The sequence below is a fragment of the Melanerpes formicivorus genome, unplaced genomic scaffold (genome assembly GCF_026170545.1).
Source record: "Melanerpes formicivorus ecotype bairdi unplaced genomic scaffold, bMelFor1.0.p_v2 SCAF_46, whole genome shotgun sequence".
NCBI classification, from domain to species: Eukaryota; Metazoa; Chordata; class Aves; order Piciformes; family Picidae; genus Melanerpes; species Melanerpes formicivorus.
The window spans coordinates 5,099,993-5,115,364 of record NW_027142398.1 but is presented as its reverse complement, the minus strand read 5'-3'; the positions used below and the strand labels follow the sequence as shown (position 1 = coordinate 5,115,364).

The following is a 15,372-nucleotide window of genomic DNA, read 5'->3' as shown; positions in this document are numbered from 1 at the left end:
GGGCTTAAAACCAGATATGTTCTGGCCACTTGAGCTTGGCCTGAGCTCGGGTGGGATGTGTGGTGGCACGGGGAATAGCTGGGAGGTCTCTGTCAGCAGTGCCCTGCAGGGGCAGGGATCTGTTCAAAGGAAACTCCTGCCAGGGAGAAAAGTCTCTGGGAAGGGACCCTCTGGAAAGGTTCCTTGGGCCCTCACTCCAGGGACATTGAGGCGCTGGAGTGTGGCCAAAGAGGAGCAATGAAGCTGTTGGAAGGTGTGAGGGGTGGCTGAGAGAACTCAGGGGGTTCAGCCTGGAGAAGTGGAGGGAGGGGAGACCTCATTGCTCTCTGCAGCTCCCTTCAAGGAGTCTGGAGCCAGGTGACAGAAACAAGTGGCAGGATGAGAGGAAACAGCCTCAGGCTGCACCAGAGCAGGTTCAGGTTGGACATGAGGAACATTTTCTTCCCCCTTGAGGGTTGTCAAGGCCTGGCCCAGGCTGCCCAGGCCAGTGGTGGAGTCCCCATCCCTGAAGGGGTTTCAAAGCCCTGGAGATGTGGTGCTGAGGGCCATGGCTCAGTGGTGCCCTGGCAGTCCCTGACCCTAAAGGTCTCTTCTGACAGAATCAGTTCTGTGATCCCAGGCAGGGCAGGGTTGCATCCTGCTCCCCAGCCCCTCCTTTGGTGGGCACTGCTCCTTCCCTGCCCGCTTGCCCTCCTCACCTGGGCACAATGCACGCACTGCAGCCCCAGCCCCCGGCCCATCCTTTGGCCAGGCACAGCAGGGAGGACAGAAGGAGAGCAGGCATGGAGCAGCCCCCCTGCTCCTCCCCGGGATGAGTGATTGCCAGGCGAGCACCTCGCCTGCTGAGCGGAATTTTAATCGAGTCTTGGTGTAGCAGCTCCTGGTCACAGCTACCCAAGGAGCAGATCACAGCCCCTTGGAAGGGAGCACAAAGCAGATTGTCACAGAGAGTAATCCTATTTGTGCCTTGATAAAGATTCCTTCCCTTCCCTCTCCCACTCTTCTTCCATCTCTCCCTTTTTTCATCTCCTGTTTTCAGGTAGGCAGAAGGGTGGCTGCTCCTCTCCAGGAGCCTCTTAGCATTCAGGTGGAGTCGTGGGTTTATAACACCAGTATCACATTTAATGGAGAGAGAGAGGGAGCTGGGAGTGGGAAAGGGGAAAATAACAGAGAAACAAAGGAAAAACTGTGAGATTCAGCCTGGAAGGGGGAGCAGAGGAGGAGGGGGCGAGTGGGAAGGGATGGGAGACCTGGGAGGGTCTGTGGGACAGTAAAAGTCTTCCCAGCCTGCAGATGCTGAGCTCCAAGCAAGACCACAGAATGCTAGAAGAGAATCAGAGCATTGTTGAGGTTGGATCAGACCTGCAAGGTCATCCACTCCAGTCACTGACCCAGCACCACCATGGCCACCAAGCCATGTCCCCATGTGCCATGGCCACAGGTCTTGTGATCACCTTCAGGGATGGTCACTCCAGCACCTCCCTGGGCAGCCTGGGCCACTCCCTGACCACTCTTCCAGGAAAGGAATTTTTTCTAACAGCCAACCTCAACCTCCCTTGGCACAACTTCAGGCCCAGAGAAGTTGTGGAGTCTTCTCTGGGGAGCTTCCAACCCGCTCTGGCTGTTGTGCTCCTGGGCAAGCTGCTGTGGGTGCCCTGCTTTGGCAGGGGGTTGGACTGGATGAGCTCCAGAGGTCCCTTCCAACCCTCCCCATGATAGGGTTCTGGGATTCTTCCTCTGTTTGCTCTGTCCTGGCATCTGCAGGAAGGTGAGAGGGCAGCTGGTGGTCAGACCCTTCTCTGGGCTCTGCTGGCTCCAGGCAGTGCTGGCACCACCTCTGTAGCCACAGTGAGGCTGTCCCATAGCTGAGCTCCAGCCCCTGCAAGGTGCCAGGCTGCGCCCAGGACCAGCCCTGCCCGGTGTGGGCTGAGGGGTGATGGATGAGGCTCTGTGGGAATTCAGCTGCAGGCTGGTGGGGAGAGCCTGGGCCTGATAATTTAATATTCCTTTTCCATCTTTAAGATAAATTAACATCTGTGATGAGTTTGGAGGTGTAAAGTGCTGTGTGAGTGTTGAGCTTCGCACTGTCCTTGGCTGCTAAATCCTCCCCAGGGAGTGCAGCAGCTCTGATTTAATGCAGAGAGCTTATTCAGGGCTTGGGTGGACAGCACCTGCTGGGATGGGGTCAGGTCTGTCCTCCCTGGGGCAGAAAGCCAAGGGGAGCCCTTGGTGGTGCTGTCCAGGGTAGGAGAAAGGTTTTCTGTTTGCCTCTCCCATTCTGGCTGCATCCCAAGCTTGGGTCCTGTGGAGCATCCCCTGCCCATCCGGCTGCACGTGCTCCCCCCGACCCACAGCCTGCCTTGATTTTCACCTCCCTCTCCTCCTGACCAGCACTTTGGGAGCAGGGGCAGGGTGAGGGCAGCACAGTGGTGTGGAGCTCCCTGCTTTCCCCTGATGCTTTGTCCTTCTCCAGATCCCCCAGATCAGCTACGCCTCCACTGCGCCGGACCTGAGCGACAACAGCCGCTACGACTTCTTCTCCCGCGTGGTCCCCTCGGACACCTACCAGGCCCAGGCCATGGTGGACATTGTCAAAGCCCTCAAGTGGAATTATGTCTCCACCTTGGCCTCTGAGGGCAGCTATGGGGAAAGTGGTGTGGAGGCCTTCATCCAGAAGTCCAGGGAGGATGGTGAGTAGGTTTCTCAAGGGCTTTGGGAGAGCTGGGGCTGGAGGAGAGAAGGCGAAGGATGGGAATGGAGAGCTGGATGCATTTCCTTGGCCTCCCTGGCCTGAGCTGGGATGTGGCTGCAGTGCATGAGCAGGGGGGCTGGCAGGATCTGGGGGACAGTCCCATGGTGCTGTGAACCTTGGAGCTGCTCTGCTGACTGCGAGGACAGGGTCTTGGCCAGGAAGGATCCAAGCTCCGCAGAGAGGATCAGGAGCAGTGATCCCAAGCTGCCTCTGCTCTGCAGGGCAGGCTGCTGTATTGCTGCTGGCTCCATTTGGGGAGCACCTCCAGATCCCATTCTGTGCTTTCCAGGAGGCTTCAGATCCTCTGGGCTGGTCTAACCCCCTCTCTGCAGAGCTGAGCCTCGGGGCTGGGCTGGTTCCAGGAGAAAAGACTTTTACAAATACTGCCAGGATTTAACAGAAAATAACCCTGGCAGCAGCGTGCTCCTCGCCCAGCTCTGGTGGAATTATCCCTGCAGGCAGGTGCTGTAACTTGTCTGCAGGCTTTGGACAGGCAGAAAGTCCCTGCTCAGCAGAACTCTTTGGGAGGATTTGTCTGGAGGCAGGAAGCGTTCTGCTGACAGGAGCAGCGCCGTGCTCGGGGCGGATTAGCAGCCGCGGCGGCAGCCAGGGAGCCCGCGGGGGGTCGAGCATCCATCCCGGGAGTGGCTGTGGGGTGGCCAGGCCCCCCGGGGGCTGCTGGTGTTGACGTTACCATGAGTTGGTGTTAGCAAAGAGCAAACCGCGTCCTGGGCTGCAGGCAGGAGGTGTCCCTGCCCGGGGAAGGGGCTTGGAGCTGGCTGATCTTTGAGGTCCCTTCCAACCCAAACCGTCTATGGTTCTATGAGCTCAAAGCCTCCTCAAGACCCCGTGGAGGCACTGGCACAGCACTGGGGTCCCTCCTGCCTCTGGCATTGCTTCATGCCCAGAGTGAGGCAGGGCCTGAGGGGTGAGGCAGTCTCAAGCCCGCAGTGCTCAGGCTACTGCCTGTTCCTGACTTGGCAGTGCCTGAGTGGCACAGCAAGCCCTGGCAGAGGCAGGGGGGCAGCAGCCTGTCTGGAGCTGGTCACGCTGTGTGATGGCCTCATAACAGGATAAAGGGAATAAAACCTTCTAGGTGCTGAGCTCCTAATCAAAGGCCTATAAATAGGAGCAGCAGTGATTCCGCCTGGCGCGCCCTGGCAGCGGGCACCGGCTGCGCTTTTAATATGCACAGAAACCCATCTGGGATTCAACCTGCAGGCTGCTCTTCAGGATCTGAGCTTGAAAAGCAGAAATGCTTTCATGGGGCTGTGGTTCTGCCAGCAGCAGCATGTGGGGACGCTGCGGAGCGGGTGGGCGCAGTGCCGGGCACAGGGTGTGCTGCCTCTGTGCCCAGCGCTGGGTGGGCACTGAGCTGGGCTGGCGTCTGTCTGCACATGGCTGGCTGTGATGGTGAGCTGCTGCAGATGGGAAGGTCCTTGTGAGGTTGTGAGGTGCCCAGCAGGTCTAGAGGAGCTGGTGAGGCTGTCCCATAGGGTGGGCCAGCAGAGTGTCCTTGTAGCCCAGAGGCCAATGGTGTCCTGGGGTGCATCAAGAAGCCTGTGGCCAGCAGGTCAAGGGAGGTTCTCCTCCCCTTCTACTCTGCCCTAGCCAGGCCACATCTGGAGTTCTGGGACAGGGAACTGCTGGCGAGAGTCCAGGGGAGGCTCTGAGGATGCCGAGGGAGCTGGAGCAGCTCTGTGAATCTGAGAGCAGCCCCAGAGGGGATCTGAGCAATGCTCGGCAAGAGATAAAGGGTGAGGGGCAAGAGGCTGGGGCCAGGCTCTCGTCAGTGCTGCCCAGCGATTCTAAGATGTACAGAACGAGCAGCAGTGAGGAGCAGTCGTCGCGACTGGAGGTCCCACTGCAGCAGGAGCACTTCTCCGAGATACCTGCGGGTCCCGCGGGCTGCTCCGAGCAGATGGTTAACGACTGACAGAGTAATTGCAGAGTAAACGAGCGCCACGGAGCCGCCCTGCAGGCGCAGGAATCCGGGGCTGAGGCAGTCCTGTAATTTGTGTATCCACATCACCCAGCCATTATCTGCATTAGTGATAATTTACTGATCAAAAAGCAGCGTTCGGCTCTAATTGCGCTGCAGCGGCGGCGGCGCGGCCCCGGCGGTGTCGGCGATGCTGCTTCCCTGCTCAGGCTGCAGCGAGGTCTTGGTGGGCCAGAGCCCTCCTGTGCCAGCCCCAGCCTGGCACCTGGGGCAGCAGCGCTTCCTTGGGTGCCTAGGTGAGCTCTGAGCGGCTTCCAAAACCATCTTGACGGTGAGGGCTGGAAGGGACCTCTGGGGATCACCCACTCCAATCCTGCTCCAGCAGGGCAGCCACAGCAGCCTGCCCAGGAGCACAATGGCCAGGGGGGGCTGGAAGCTCTCCAGAGGAGACTCCACAGCCTCTCTGGGCAGCCTGCTCCAGGGCTCACACCAAAGAAGTTTCTCCTCCTGTTCAGATGGAACCTCCTGGGTTCCAGTTTGTGCCCAATGCCTCTTGTCCTGGCACTGGGCACCACTGAGCAGAGTCTGGGCCCATCCTCATGCCTCCACTGGGAGCAGGTGAAGGATCCAGCCCCTCTTCCATAGCCTGCCTGCATCTGCCTCTGATCTGCAGCAGTGTAAAGGCTCCATTGCTGCTGCAAGGTGCCTCCAGCCTCTTCAAGTGGTGTAAAAGAGCTGCTGGCTGACTGAGGATCCAGCCTCTGCTGAGGGCTCTCCAGCACTGTCAGGCAGTGGAGCTTACCCCCGGGGGAGGTATTTGCACTGCAGGGAGGATCCAAGCCCTGTCCTGCTGGCTCTGCCTGGGGGGTTCTCAGCCAACACCAGGATCAGGGGAGCATCTCCTTGCTCTTCTCCCCAGCAGCTTCATTTTTCATGCTGAGCCTGAGCCTTCAGAGTCAGGTTTTATTTCCATCAGGCAATAATGCTCATTGCTGTGCTTAGCAGTTAGCATTCAAGCTGTTTGCTTTCTGATGCATTATCAGCTTGACCTTCACTTTCAATTTTTAGCAAAGCCTGGCATGAAAGCCTTGGCTGGCACAGTGGAGAGGCTCTGCTCAGGGCACAGGCTGACCCCCTCGCCCTGGGGACAGCTCTCCCTTGCAGCTGGGGCTGGCCCTGGGCTACCAAGACAAAGGGACCTGGCTGGGTCATCGTATCTTCTACACTGCAATTACCCTGGCAGTGATGCTGCTGGCCCCTGGCAGTGATGCTGTTGGCTGCACCGGTGGCTGCATGCTCCTTGTGGACTCATGTGATGGCTTTTTGGGTGCTGCCACTACAGAGAGGAGTCTGCCATGGGTGAGCTCTCTTTGGCTGTTTTAATGTGGCTTAAGTGCTGCCCCAGAGCGTCCTGCAAAGATCGTTGGTGTCAGCTGCATTTCCATTTGGCAGCACGGTGCAGGGCAGTGTGGCACAGAATCCCAGCATGGGGAGGGTTGGAAGGGACCTCTGGAGACCATCCAGTCCAGCTCCCATGCCAGAGCCAGGGGGGTCTGGTGCCAGGGTCACCTAGAGCAGCTTGTACAGATTGGTGTCCAGGAGGATGGTCTCCACAGGTGGAGATTTCACCACCTCCCAGGGCATCCTCTGCTCCATGGTCAGACCAAAGTGTGCCAGCTTCAGGATGGCTCTGGAGCTTTGCCTGCGCGAGGGCACAGAGCCATGTCCCTAATGACTTCTCCTTTAACGAGTTGGTTCCTGGAGGCTTTGAAGTGACATGAATAATGAATCCCGGGGCAGGGGAGACGCCTGCTGCTTGCCAATTAAGACTCCGGGCTCGGGAATCTCATTTAAACGGCTGGGGTCAGGAAGGAGAGGCCAGGAGCATGCAGGGCAGCTGTGCAGCTGCTGCTTGCAGAAGGCCACCAGTGCTGGGCTGTGCAGAGCCTGCATCTCCTCGGGGTGCCCAGAGCTGCCTGGGGAGCACAGGATGATGGGGGGCGAGGGACACGCATGTGGCTGTTGCCGGCAGGGCTCCCAGCCTGTGCTCACCCAGCATTTGGCAGCCAGCTCCGCGGGGAGCCCCAGCAGAGTGTTCCTTGATTGATGGTGCAGTTAGCGACAGCAAGAGCTGATTATCCACCTGCAATCAAGAGGCCACTTCAGCGCCGCTCTTCCCGGAGCGGCTGCGCTCCCACCGAGCCCATAATGGGGGAGATTAAACCCTGACCTGTGTTTGACAACATGAGTTAACCCCCCCGTAATGAGGAGAGCCCCAGAGGGCCCTGGCGAGTGCCGGTGGAGCTGCAGGGCTGCTGCGATCCCGCCAGGCAGGGGGATGGACACGACCAGGAGCTTGAGGTTTGCTGATGAGGTGCTAAGAGCCTGGGCTGCGGAGGGCAGTGGGGCTGCCCCAGCTCTGCCCACTCCCTGACCCCACCACCTCTTTTTGTCTTCATCATCAGAGAGTGGTTTGGGTCCTCCTCCCCTCCTGCACCTCCCGCTGGCCTGGCCACATTGCCCCCATGTGCTCTGCGCTCTCCAGCCGCTATGTTAATCAGATCCTCGTTAAGTCCTAATTGCCCACATCCTTTTTTTGTTGCATTCCTCGTTAGTTTGATTAAGGGAGCTGCTGAGTAGCAGCAATGTGGCCGTTTCAGAACTGTCATTGATTTAGTTTCTTTTCTTATTTATTTATGAGCCCATCGCCTCTGGCTCCCTGACTTCCAGGAGCACAAGTTCACCCAAGGACAATTTGCTGCCCTTGCAAGTGCCACAGGATCCACAGGTGGTGCTCAAAGCTTCTGCCAGGGGAATAAAACGGTGTCCAGGGGGATTTGAAAGCTCTGCAGAGAAGGAGACTCCGCAGCCTCTCTGGGCAGCCTGCTCCAGGCCTCCAGCACCCTCACAGCAAAGTTGTTTCTCCTCCTGTTCAGATGGAACCTCCTGGCTTCCAGTTTGTGCCCAGTGCCCCTGGCTCTCAGCCTTTGCTCCTCACAGAGCTGCTCCAGGCCCCTCAGCAGCTTCCCAGCCTCCCCTGGACTCTCTCCAGCAGTTCCCTGTCTCTCTTGAACTGGGAAGCCCAGGACTGGACTCGTACTCCCAATGTGATCTCCCTAGAGCAGAGGGTGGGGAGGAGAGCCCCAGGAAGCCATTGGCCTCTGGGCTACCAGTCCGGCTCCTGTGTTTGCAAACCGCTGCTCTGCTTGGGCTCTGCTTGGGCTTTCTCCTCTGATTGCCATGGAAACTAATGAAGCTGCAGCAGCTCCTTAGCCAGAGCTGTGTCTGTGGTGGCACAGTTGTGCCACCCTGGCCTGGCTGGGGGCTCGGTGGTCACCAGGGCTGAGTGCCCCCCGGGCAGGGGCATACCTGTCCTGCTGGCACTGCCTGCTGCTGCCTGTCTTGCCTGGCTGATCTGTCTGTCCTGGAGTCTGTTTATCCAACTTCCTCCTCTCCATCCATCTGGCTCCCCAGATGGGATGCAAACAGCAACTTGGCCTCGTTTCTGATTACAGGAGGAAGAGAAGCTGAAAACCTCTCTCTGTGGCTGGGCTGCGTGGGGCCAGGGTGGGTGATGATCCCCCAGGCTGTGGGGATCAGCTGGGGGGATGCAGTTACCCTGTCCCTACCACCTCCCTTGCTCTGCACCCATCAGCTCCCTTCCCTCTCTCAGTCCTTTGGCTGCAAGGGGCCAAGTTACCTCAATTGTAGACTCAGAGGGTGGGGGTTGGAAGGACCAACACCCCTGCCAGAGCAGGACCACCCAGGGCAGGTATTTTTCCCCCAGCTCTGGGGGAGGGAGAGGACTCCCTTGTCCTGGAGAGCTCTGCCTTGGTGCCTGTCCCCATCCCATCCTCCCCCTGCTCTTCTCCAGGGCACTAAATGGGGAAATCTCTCCCTGCCACCCTGTGCTAATTACTTTGACCTTTGCTTAAGTGGGGATCTTTTAGTGGCAGGAGAGGTATCAACCGTGTCATTTACTATGCAAATTGAGACCATCAATTACAGGCAGAAGGTCCCACAATGTTTAATTTTCTCTCCCATCTCTCCTTTTATTGGCATCTGCAGAAAGCCAGGAGCAGGAGGGCTCTGCCCAGCAGCCCTGCGTGGGGACTCTTCCAGCTGCCAGCTTCCCTTCATCTCTTTTGATTTTAATTAGCTGCTTCTGCAGCCACCCTGTGGAACACCGGGCTGGGAGCTCAGCTGGTGCCACAGGGATGGGGAGAGAACCCTTTGCAGGGCCAGGCTGCTGCCTTGAGGGCCAAGGGCTCATGTCATGGCTGCTGCCTACCCCCGAATCATGGAGCTGTTGAGCTTGGAGGAGACCTTTGAGACACCAATTCCAGCTGCTCACCCTGAGCTCACAGCCACACCATCCCCCTCAGCACCACATCCTCCAGGGATGGGAACTCCACCACCTCCCTGGGCAGCCTGGGACAGTGCTGGGAAGAAGTTGTTCCTAGTATCCAACCTGAGCCTCCCTTGGCACAACCTGAGGCCGTTCCCCCCGGTCCTCTCTCTCGTTGCATCTTCTCTTCTCCCCAGCTCTTTCCTCCGGTGTTTGGCCATGGCTGGGCTCTGTGACCTCGGAGGCCTTTCCCAGGCTCAGTGCCCTGTGGTTGTGTTGCAGGGGGGGTGTGTGTGGCCCAGTCTGTCAAGATCCCTCGGGAGCCCAAGGCGGGAGAGTTCGACAAGATCATCCGGCGGCTGCTGGAGACCTCCCACGCGCGCGCCGTCATCATCTTCGCCAACGAGGACGACATCAGGTGCGGGGCTGGGCTGGGCTGGCACGGGGAGTGCGCCTCAGGGCACCCACACCGTGCCCAGAGCACGCTCTGTGTCTGCTGCTGGCTGGGGTGAGGGGTGCGGGGTGCCGACGGCAGGAGCTGGGCACTGCCACGGGGGGCAGGCTGCCCTCGGCCTGGCTGTGCCTGCAGGGTGCTGTGCAGGGGCCTTTGACACGGCCCAGAGGTGGCTGCATGGAGGAGAGGCTGCACCCTGCAGGGTGCTGTGCAGGGGCCTTTGACACAGCCCAGAGGTGGCTGCACCCTGCAGGGTGCTGTGCAGGGGCCTTTGACACGGCCCAGAGGTGGCTGCACAGAGGAGAGGCTGCACCCTGCAGGGTGCTGTGCAGGGGCCTTTGACACGGCCCAGAGGGGGCTGCATGGAGGAGAGGCTGCACCCTGCAGGGTGCTGTGCAGGGGCCTTTGACACAGCCCAGAGGTGGCTGCACCCTGCAGGATGCTGTGCAGGGGCCTTTGACACAGCCCAGAGGTGGCTGCATGGAGGAGAGGCTGCACCCTGCAGGGTGCTGTGCAGGGGCCTTTGACACGGCCCAGAGGTGGCTGCACAGAGGAGAGGCTGCACCCTGCAGGGTGCTGTGCAGGGGCCTTTGACACAGCCCAGAGGTGGCTGCATGGAGGAGAGGCTGCACCCTGCAGCATGGCCTGGGCACATCTGTAACAGGGAGTTGTGGTATGGCCATGTCTGCAATAGGGACAGTCCTGTGGAGGAGACAGAGGGTGCTGGGGACAAGGGGACAAGGTGTCTTCAGAAGAACATTTGGCACCCTGAGAGCAGCTGGAGACTGGAATCATCTCCCAGGGGAAGCAGTGGATTCTCCTGCACTGCACAGTTTTCAGGCTCAGCCTGGCAGGCTGCTGGGCCAGCTCCACCATCCCCTTGAAAGCTTGGAGCAGAGGAGCCTTGGAGTCCCTTCCCACCTGGCATTCTTTGACTCACTGAGCACCAGCCATGGAAGGCCTCAGGTGCTGGTTCTGCTTTGCTCTGCAGCTTCAGCCTGCAGGGTGGAAGAGGATCAGATCCAGGGGGGCCATATGGGGACCCCCTCCTTGCCACCTCGCCTGGGGACAGAGCCCTGCTTGGAGATGCTGAGCTGCTCTGCAGGCACAGAGACATCTTGCAGCTCTCCTTGTTTACAGAGCAGAAGGATTCGTGTGGCACTCCCCCTGGCTTCCTGAGCAGCTAACCAATTAATTAATCAGCAAACACGATGCCAGTGTGGGCAAACTGTGAGTTCAAACCAGTTCACATCAGATGTGCAACCCCTCCCACTTCCTTCTTCCCTTCCTTAACAGAAACGTTTGCAAACCTCCTGTTTGGAGCAGCTGGGGCTTGTAACCACCCAACGAGGGTCCCACCCTGTGGGCACTGCTCTGCACACACCCACCTTGTGCTGGGAAACCTGGGGTCAGCCTGGGCATGGAGACTGCCATGGTCCCCACCCTTGTGCCAGTCTGGGCTGTGGAGCCTGGCAGGGGATGTGCTGCCACTCCCAGAAGGTGCAGGGCTGTGCTGCTGGGTTGGATGCTCCAGGGTTGGATGCTCCAGGGATGGCTGTGGCTTGAAGTTGTGCCTGGCTCAGGTCAAGAGGGAACTGGGAGAAATCTGGAGAAGAAGAGGCTGAGGGGAGAGCTGATTGCTCTGCACAGCTCCCTGGAAGGAGGATGCAGTGAGGGGGCGTTGGGCTCTTCTGCCTACTAACAGATGATAGAATGAGAGGAAATGGCCTGAACCTGCACCAGGGGAGGCTTAGGCTGGAGAGGAGGAAAACTGCCAGAGTGGTCAGGCACTGGCACAGGCTGCCCAGGGAGCTGGTGGAGTCCCCATCCCTGGAGGTGCTCCAGAAACCTGTGGCCATGGTTTGGTAGCCATGGTGGAGCTGGGCTGCTGGCTGGGCTGGATGCTCTCAGAGGGCTTTCCCAACCCATTCCATGTTCCTAAGCATCAGGCACAGGATCATCCTTGATCTGCCCTGGGGCCATCCTGCCCTGCTGAGGACCAGGGGCAGCTGGAGGTGCTGTGAGTGCTCAGATCCTGCCTCCTCCTGTCTTGGCTCCACTTGCTGCTCGATTTCCACAGGGTTGCTTCCATGTTTCAGACACCATCTGGGCTTGGAATGCTCAGCTGCTGACGCTGGGGGTGACTCACAGCCTGCTCACTGTGCTGGGAGACCGAGACGGAGCCGCCCTGGGCTCTGCTCCCGTGGGACCCACGCAAGCTCCCCAGGGAACGATGAGCCCTGGGAAAAGAGAGAGCCTGGAGGCTTGGAGCCAGGAGCCAGGAATGCTCCCATCCACCCACTCAGATGTTCTGAGCTGGCTGGTGCTGGAGTGTGCCAGAGCGTGGCTGAGCGTCTGCCCATGGCGAGTGGTGCTCAGCAGGGTGAATGGCAGCTCCTGCCCCCCACTGCTGCTCTCCTGCCCCGCAGAGCCCAGCAGAGCCCAGTTTGGCGCTGGCCTGGGCGCTGGCAGCACTGGGGGCGCTGGCAGCACTGGGGGCGCTGGGGGCGCTGGCAGCACTGGGGGCGCTGGCAGCACTGGGGGCGCTGGGGGCGCTGGCAGCGCTGGGGGCGCTGGCAGCACTGGGGGCGCTGGCAGCTCTGGGGGCGCTGGGGGCGCTGGCAGCACTGGGGGCGCTGGCAGCTCTGGGGGCGCTGGGGGCGCTGGCAGCGCTGGGGGCGCTGGGGGCGCTGGCAGCGCTGGGGGCGCTGGCAGCTCTGGGGGCGCTGGCAGGCTCTCTCCCATGGCTTGCAGTGCAGTGGGGCTGTGAGCATGCTCTGCAGGGCTGCTGCTGCTTTTCATGCCTGCTGTGGCATAACCTGATTTTTGTCTCAACTGATGTTGGGTAATTAAGGGGGAAATTCAATTAACAGTCAGCAAATATGCAAATGAGGTGGGAGAACCAGGCTGGGGAGGGGGGAGGGTGTGGCAGCTGAGCAGCAGGGGTTGCTCTTGTGTATGGCCATGACCCTGCTGTAGCTGACCCTGCTCTGGCAGGGGGTTGGACTGGATGATCTCAAGAGGTCTCCAGAGGACCTTCCAGCCTCTCTCATTCTGCATCCTGTGCGATCTGGGTCGTGCCTGCTGCCAGCTGAGTGCCTGGAGCAGGACAAGCAGAGAGCCCTGAGCGTCCCTGCTGCCGCGGGGCTGGATGTGAAGCCAGTGCCCCAGCCCCACGGTGCCAGCGAGTGCCAGTCCCTGCTGCTTCTCTCCACAGGAGGGTGCTGGAGGCGGCCAAGAGGGCAAACCAGACAGGACACTTCATCTGGATGGGCTCTGACAGCTGGGGCTCCAAAATCTCCCCGGTCCTGCACCTGGAGGAGGTGGCCGAGGGCTCTGTCACCATCCTGCCCAAGCGAGTCTCTGTCAGAGGTAGGGAGCTGTGCCCGGGGGTCCCCTCCGCGGCCCCCGGGGTTGGCTGTTCTCCCCCTGGAGGTAATCCCTTAAGCACGGGGGTCTGGCTGTGACAGGCTCTGTGCCTCGCAGCGAGTTGTCCCTGGGTGGTTTCTTCAGCCTGCAGCTTTGCCCGGGGGGCAGCTTGGACACAGACTCACTGCCCCCAGACCCCAGCACCCACAGCCCCCCTCCCCCTCTGCCCGTCGAGTGTGGGGCTGTGCTGAGCACCTTGCAGCCGCCCCAGCGATTTAACCCTTTTGCCTCCTCTTCCCGGGCAGGCTTCGATCGCTACTTCTCCAGCAGGACCCTGGACAACAACCGCAGGAACATTTGGTTTGCTGAGTTCTGGGAGGAGAACTTCCACTGCAAGCTGAGCCGGCACGCACTGAAGAAGGGCAGCAGCATCAAGAAGTGCACCAGTAAGGGCTGGGGGGCGCTGGGGGCAGGCAGAGGCAGGGCAGCAGCATCAAGAAGTGCAGCAGTGAGGGCTGGGGGGCGCTGGGGGCAGGCAGAGGCAGGGCAGCAGCATCAAGAAGTGCAGCAGTGAGGGCTGGGGGGCGCTGGGGGCAGGCAGAGGCAGGGCAGCAGCATCAAGAAGTGCAGCAGTGAGGGCTGGGGGGCGCTGGGGGCAGGCACAGCCTCCTGGGCAGGCAGCTCCCTTGCTTGCCCCTTGTGAGCTCTCAGCTCAGCCACGTCCCAGCTGCCCTGCAGCTGCCAGCCCAGCTCCAGGCTGCTGTGTGGCAATTAATGCTCCGTGTGGGGAGGGCTTGGCTCTGAGTGGAGCTTTTCTGGCCTAAGCAAAAGGCCAAGTGGGAATGTGGGGAAGGCTGGAGGGATGCTGGCACGTGTGCAGCGTGAGGAGCGTGGGTGATGCAGAGCTGCTCACCCGGGGGGGCACTTGGGAGGGGTGCCTGTGGAAGCTGTGCTGTGCCAGAGGCTGGATGGACCAGGAAGAGCCTGGGAAGTTTCTAAGGGTTTTTTGGAAGGCTTTGAGCTTTTATATTTTCCCCTCTGAGGATGCTGCTGCTGCTGCTGCTTCCACATCCTCTCCCCTGGAGGCATTCCCTAGTTCAGAGATTCACAGAATGGTTTGGAAGGGACCTCAGAGATCATCCAGCTCCAGCCCCCTGCCATGGGCAGGGACACCTCCCACCAGCCCAGGTGGCTCAGGGCCTCCCTGGGCAGCCTGTGCCAGAGTCTCACCACCCTCTAAAGAGTTTCTTCCTCCTCTCCAGTCTCAATTTGCCCTCCTCAAGCTTCAGTCCATTCCCTCTCATCCTGTCACCACAAGCCCTGGTCAAAATCCCTCCCCAGCTCCCCATGGCCTGGGGTAGCTGAGAGCTCCTCACCTTCCTCCATGGCATCAAGAAATCCCCAGCAGCAGAAGTGCAGGAGCAGGTCCTGCCAGCTGCTGATCTCTCCATCTCCATCATCATGTAGCATTTAAACCAGCAATATTTCAGGGCCAAGGTATTAGTTGAGGCAGCTGAAACCAGGAGATGGCAAATGTCCTTAGAACTGTCTTTAAATTATCTGTTTGTCAGCAAATAAATTACCTGCTGGAGCTTTGCTTGGCAGCTGCAGGGAGAGGGGGAGGCAGGCACCACGGAGCAGATCCAGCTGCCTGTGCAGCTCCAGGTGCTCCTCACCCAGATGTCCTCTTTGGGGCTGTGTTCCTCAGGGCACTGTGCTGACTCTCCATCAGCTTCAGGTCTGGGCAGAGCCCCACGTGCCCAGGGGAGTGCTGGCTCTGCCCTGCCCAGCCTTGGTTAAGCAGGGCTGGATGGAAACTGCTTTGAGGCAGGGCTGTGGATTCCTCTCCTCAGCAGGCTGTGGGTGCAAGCAGCAGTGTGGGCAGGGATGGGGCAGGGAAGCTCTTTTCCCTCTCTGTGTTGCTCCTCTCCAGTCTCTTCTCGATGTGGGGTTGGTTTTAGTTGTGGCATTGGCTGTTTTCCAGCACAGCTTCCCCCAGCCAGGCCAAGAAGGGAGGATTTGCACTGCTCCCCTGGGAGTTAAGGTGACAAAAGGTGACCTAGGATGGGCCTGAGTGGGAAGAGACGTCCCAGAAGTGCCTCTGCTCAGCCTTCCTGCAGATCCATCACCTGGGCAGAGGGCACTGCCAGCCTTGCTGTGAGGCCAGCTCGGGGGAGCACTGCAGAGGGATGTTTGCAGCAAGCATCCCTCGGAGGAGGTGGTCCCAGCCCCCCAGATTCATCCCAGAGCCACCACCATGGGTGCTGGGGGCTGCTGCCAGCACCCCTGATCTTGGGAGATTCCAAGGAGACTTCACCCCCAGCTCTCTGGAGCAGCTCTGGGGGAGATTTTGATTAGCTGCTGGCGAGAGGCAGCCAAAGGGAATTGAAGCTAATCCCTTCCCACCCGGCGCTGCAGACCGCCCTGCCAGGGCCTCCTGCGAGGCTCAGCACACACTTGGAAATTAATTAGCAGCCCTGCAGCACCAGGCCTGACCCTGCTGCTCT

General features: G+C 59.8%; 1 protein-coding gene across 2 annotated transcripts in view; it reads left to right on the top strand.

Annotated features, from left to right (window-relative positions):
• The window catches only part of GRM4 (glutamate metabotropic receptor 4), a 42,079-nt gene that overhangs the window by 12,566 nt on the left and 14,141 nt on the right, over positions 1–15,372 (top strand). Inside the window, exons 1-5 of one of the 2 annotated variants that reach the window (XM_068159815.1) lie at positions 1,023–1,039; positions 2,474–2,690; positions 9,325–9,460; positions 12,714–12,868; positions 13,171–13,311. In XM_068159815.1, coding sequence (XP_068015916.1) covers positions 2,579–2,690; positions 9,325–9,460; positions 12,714–12,868; positions 13,171–13,311 — 544 coding nt within the window. In that variant the 5' untranslated portion in view covers positions 1,023–1,039; positions 2,474–2,578. Of the gene's footprint in view, positions 1–1,022; positions 1,040–2,473; positions 2,691–9,324; positions 9,461–12,713; positions 12,869–13,170; positions 13,312–15,372 lie in introns of those variants that run through there. The other variant, XM_068159812.1, reaches the window with a different exon arrangement.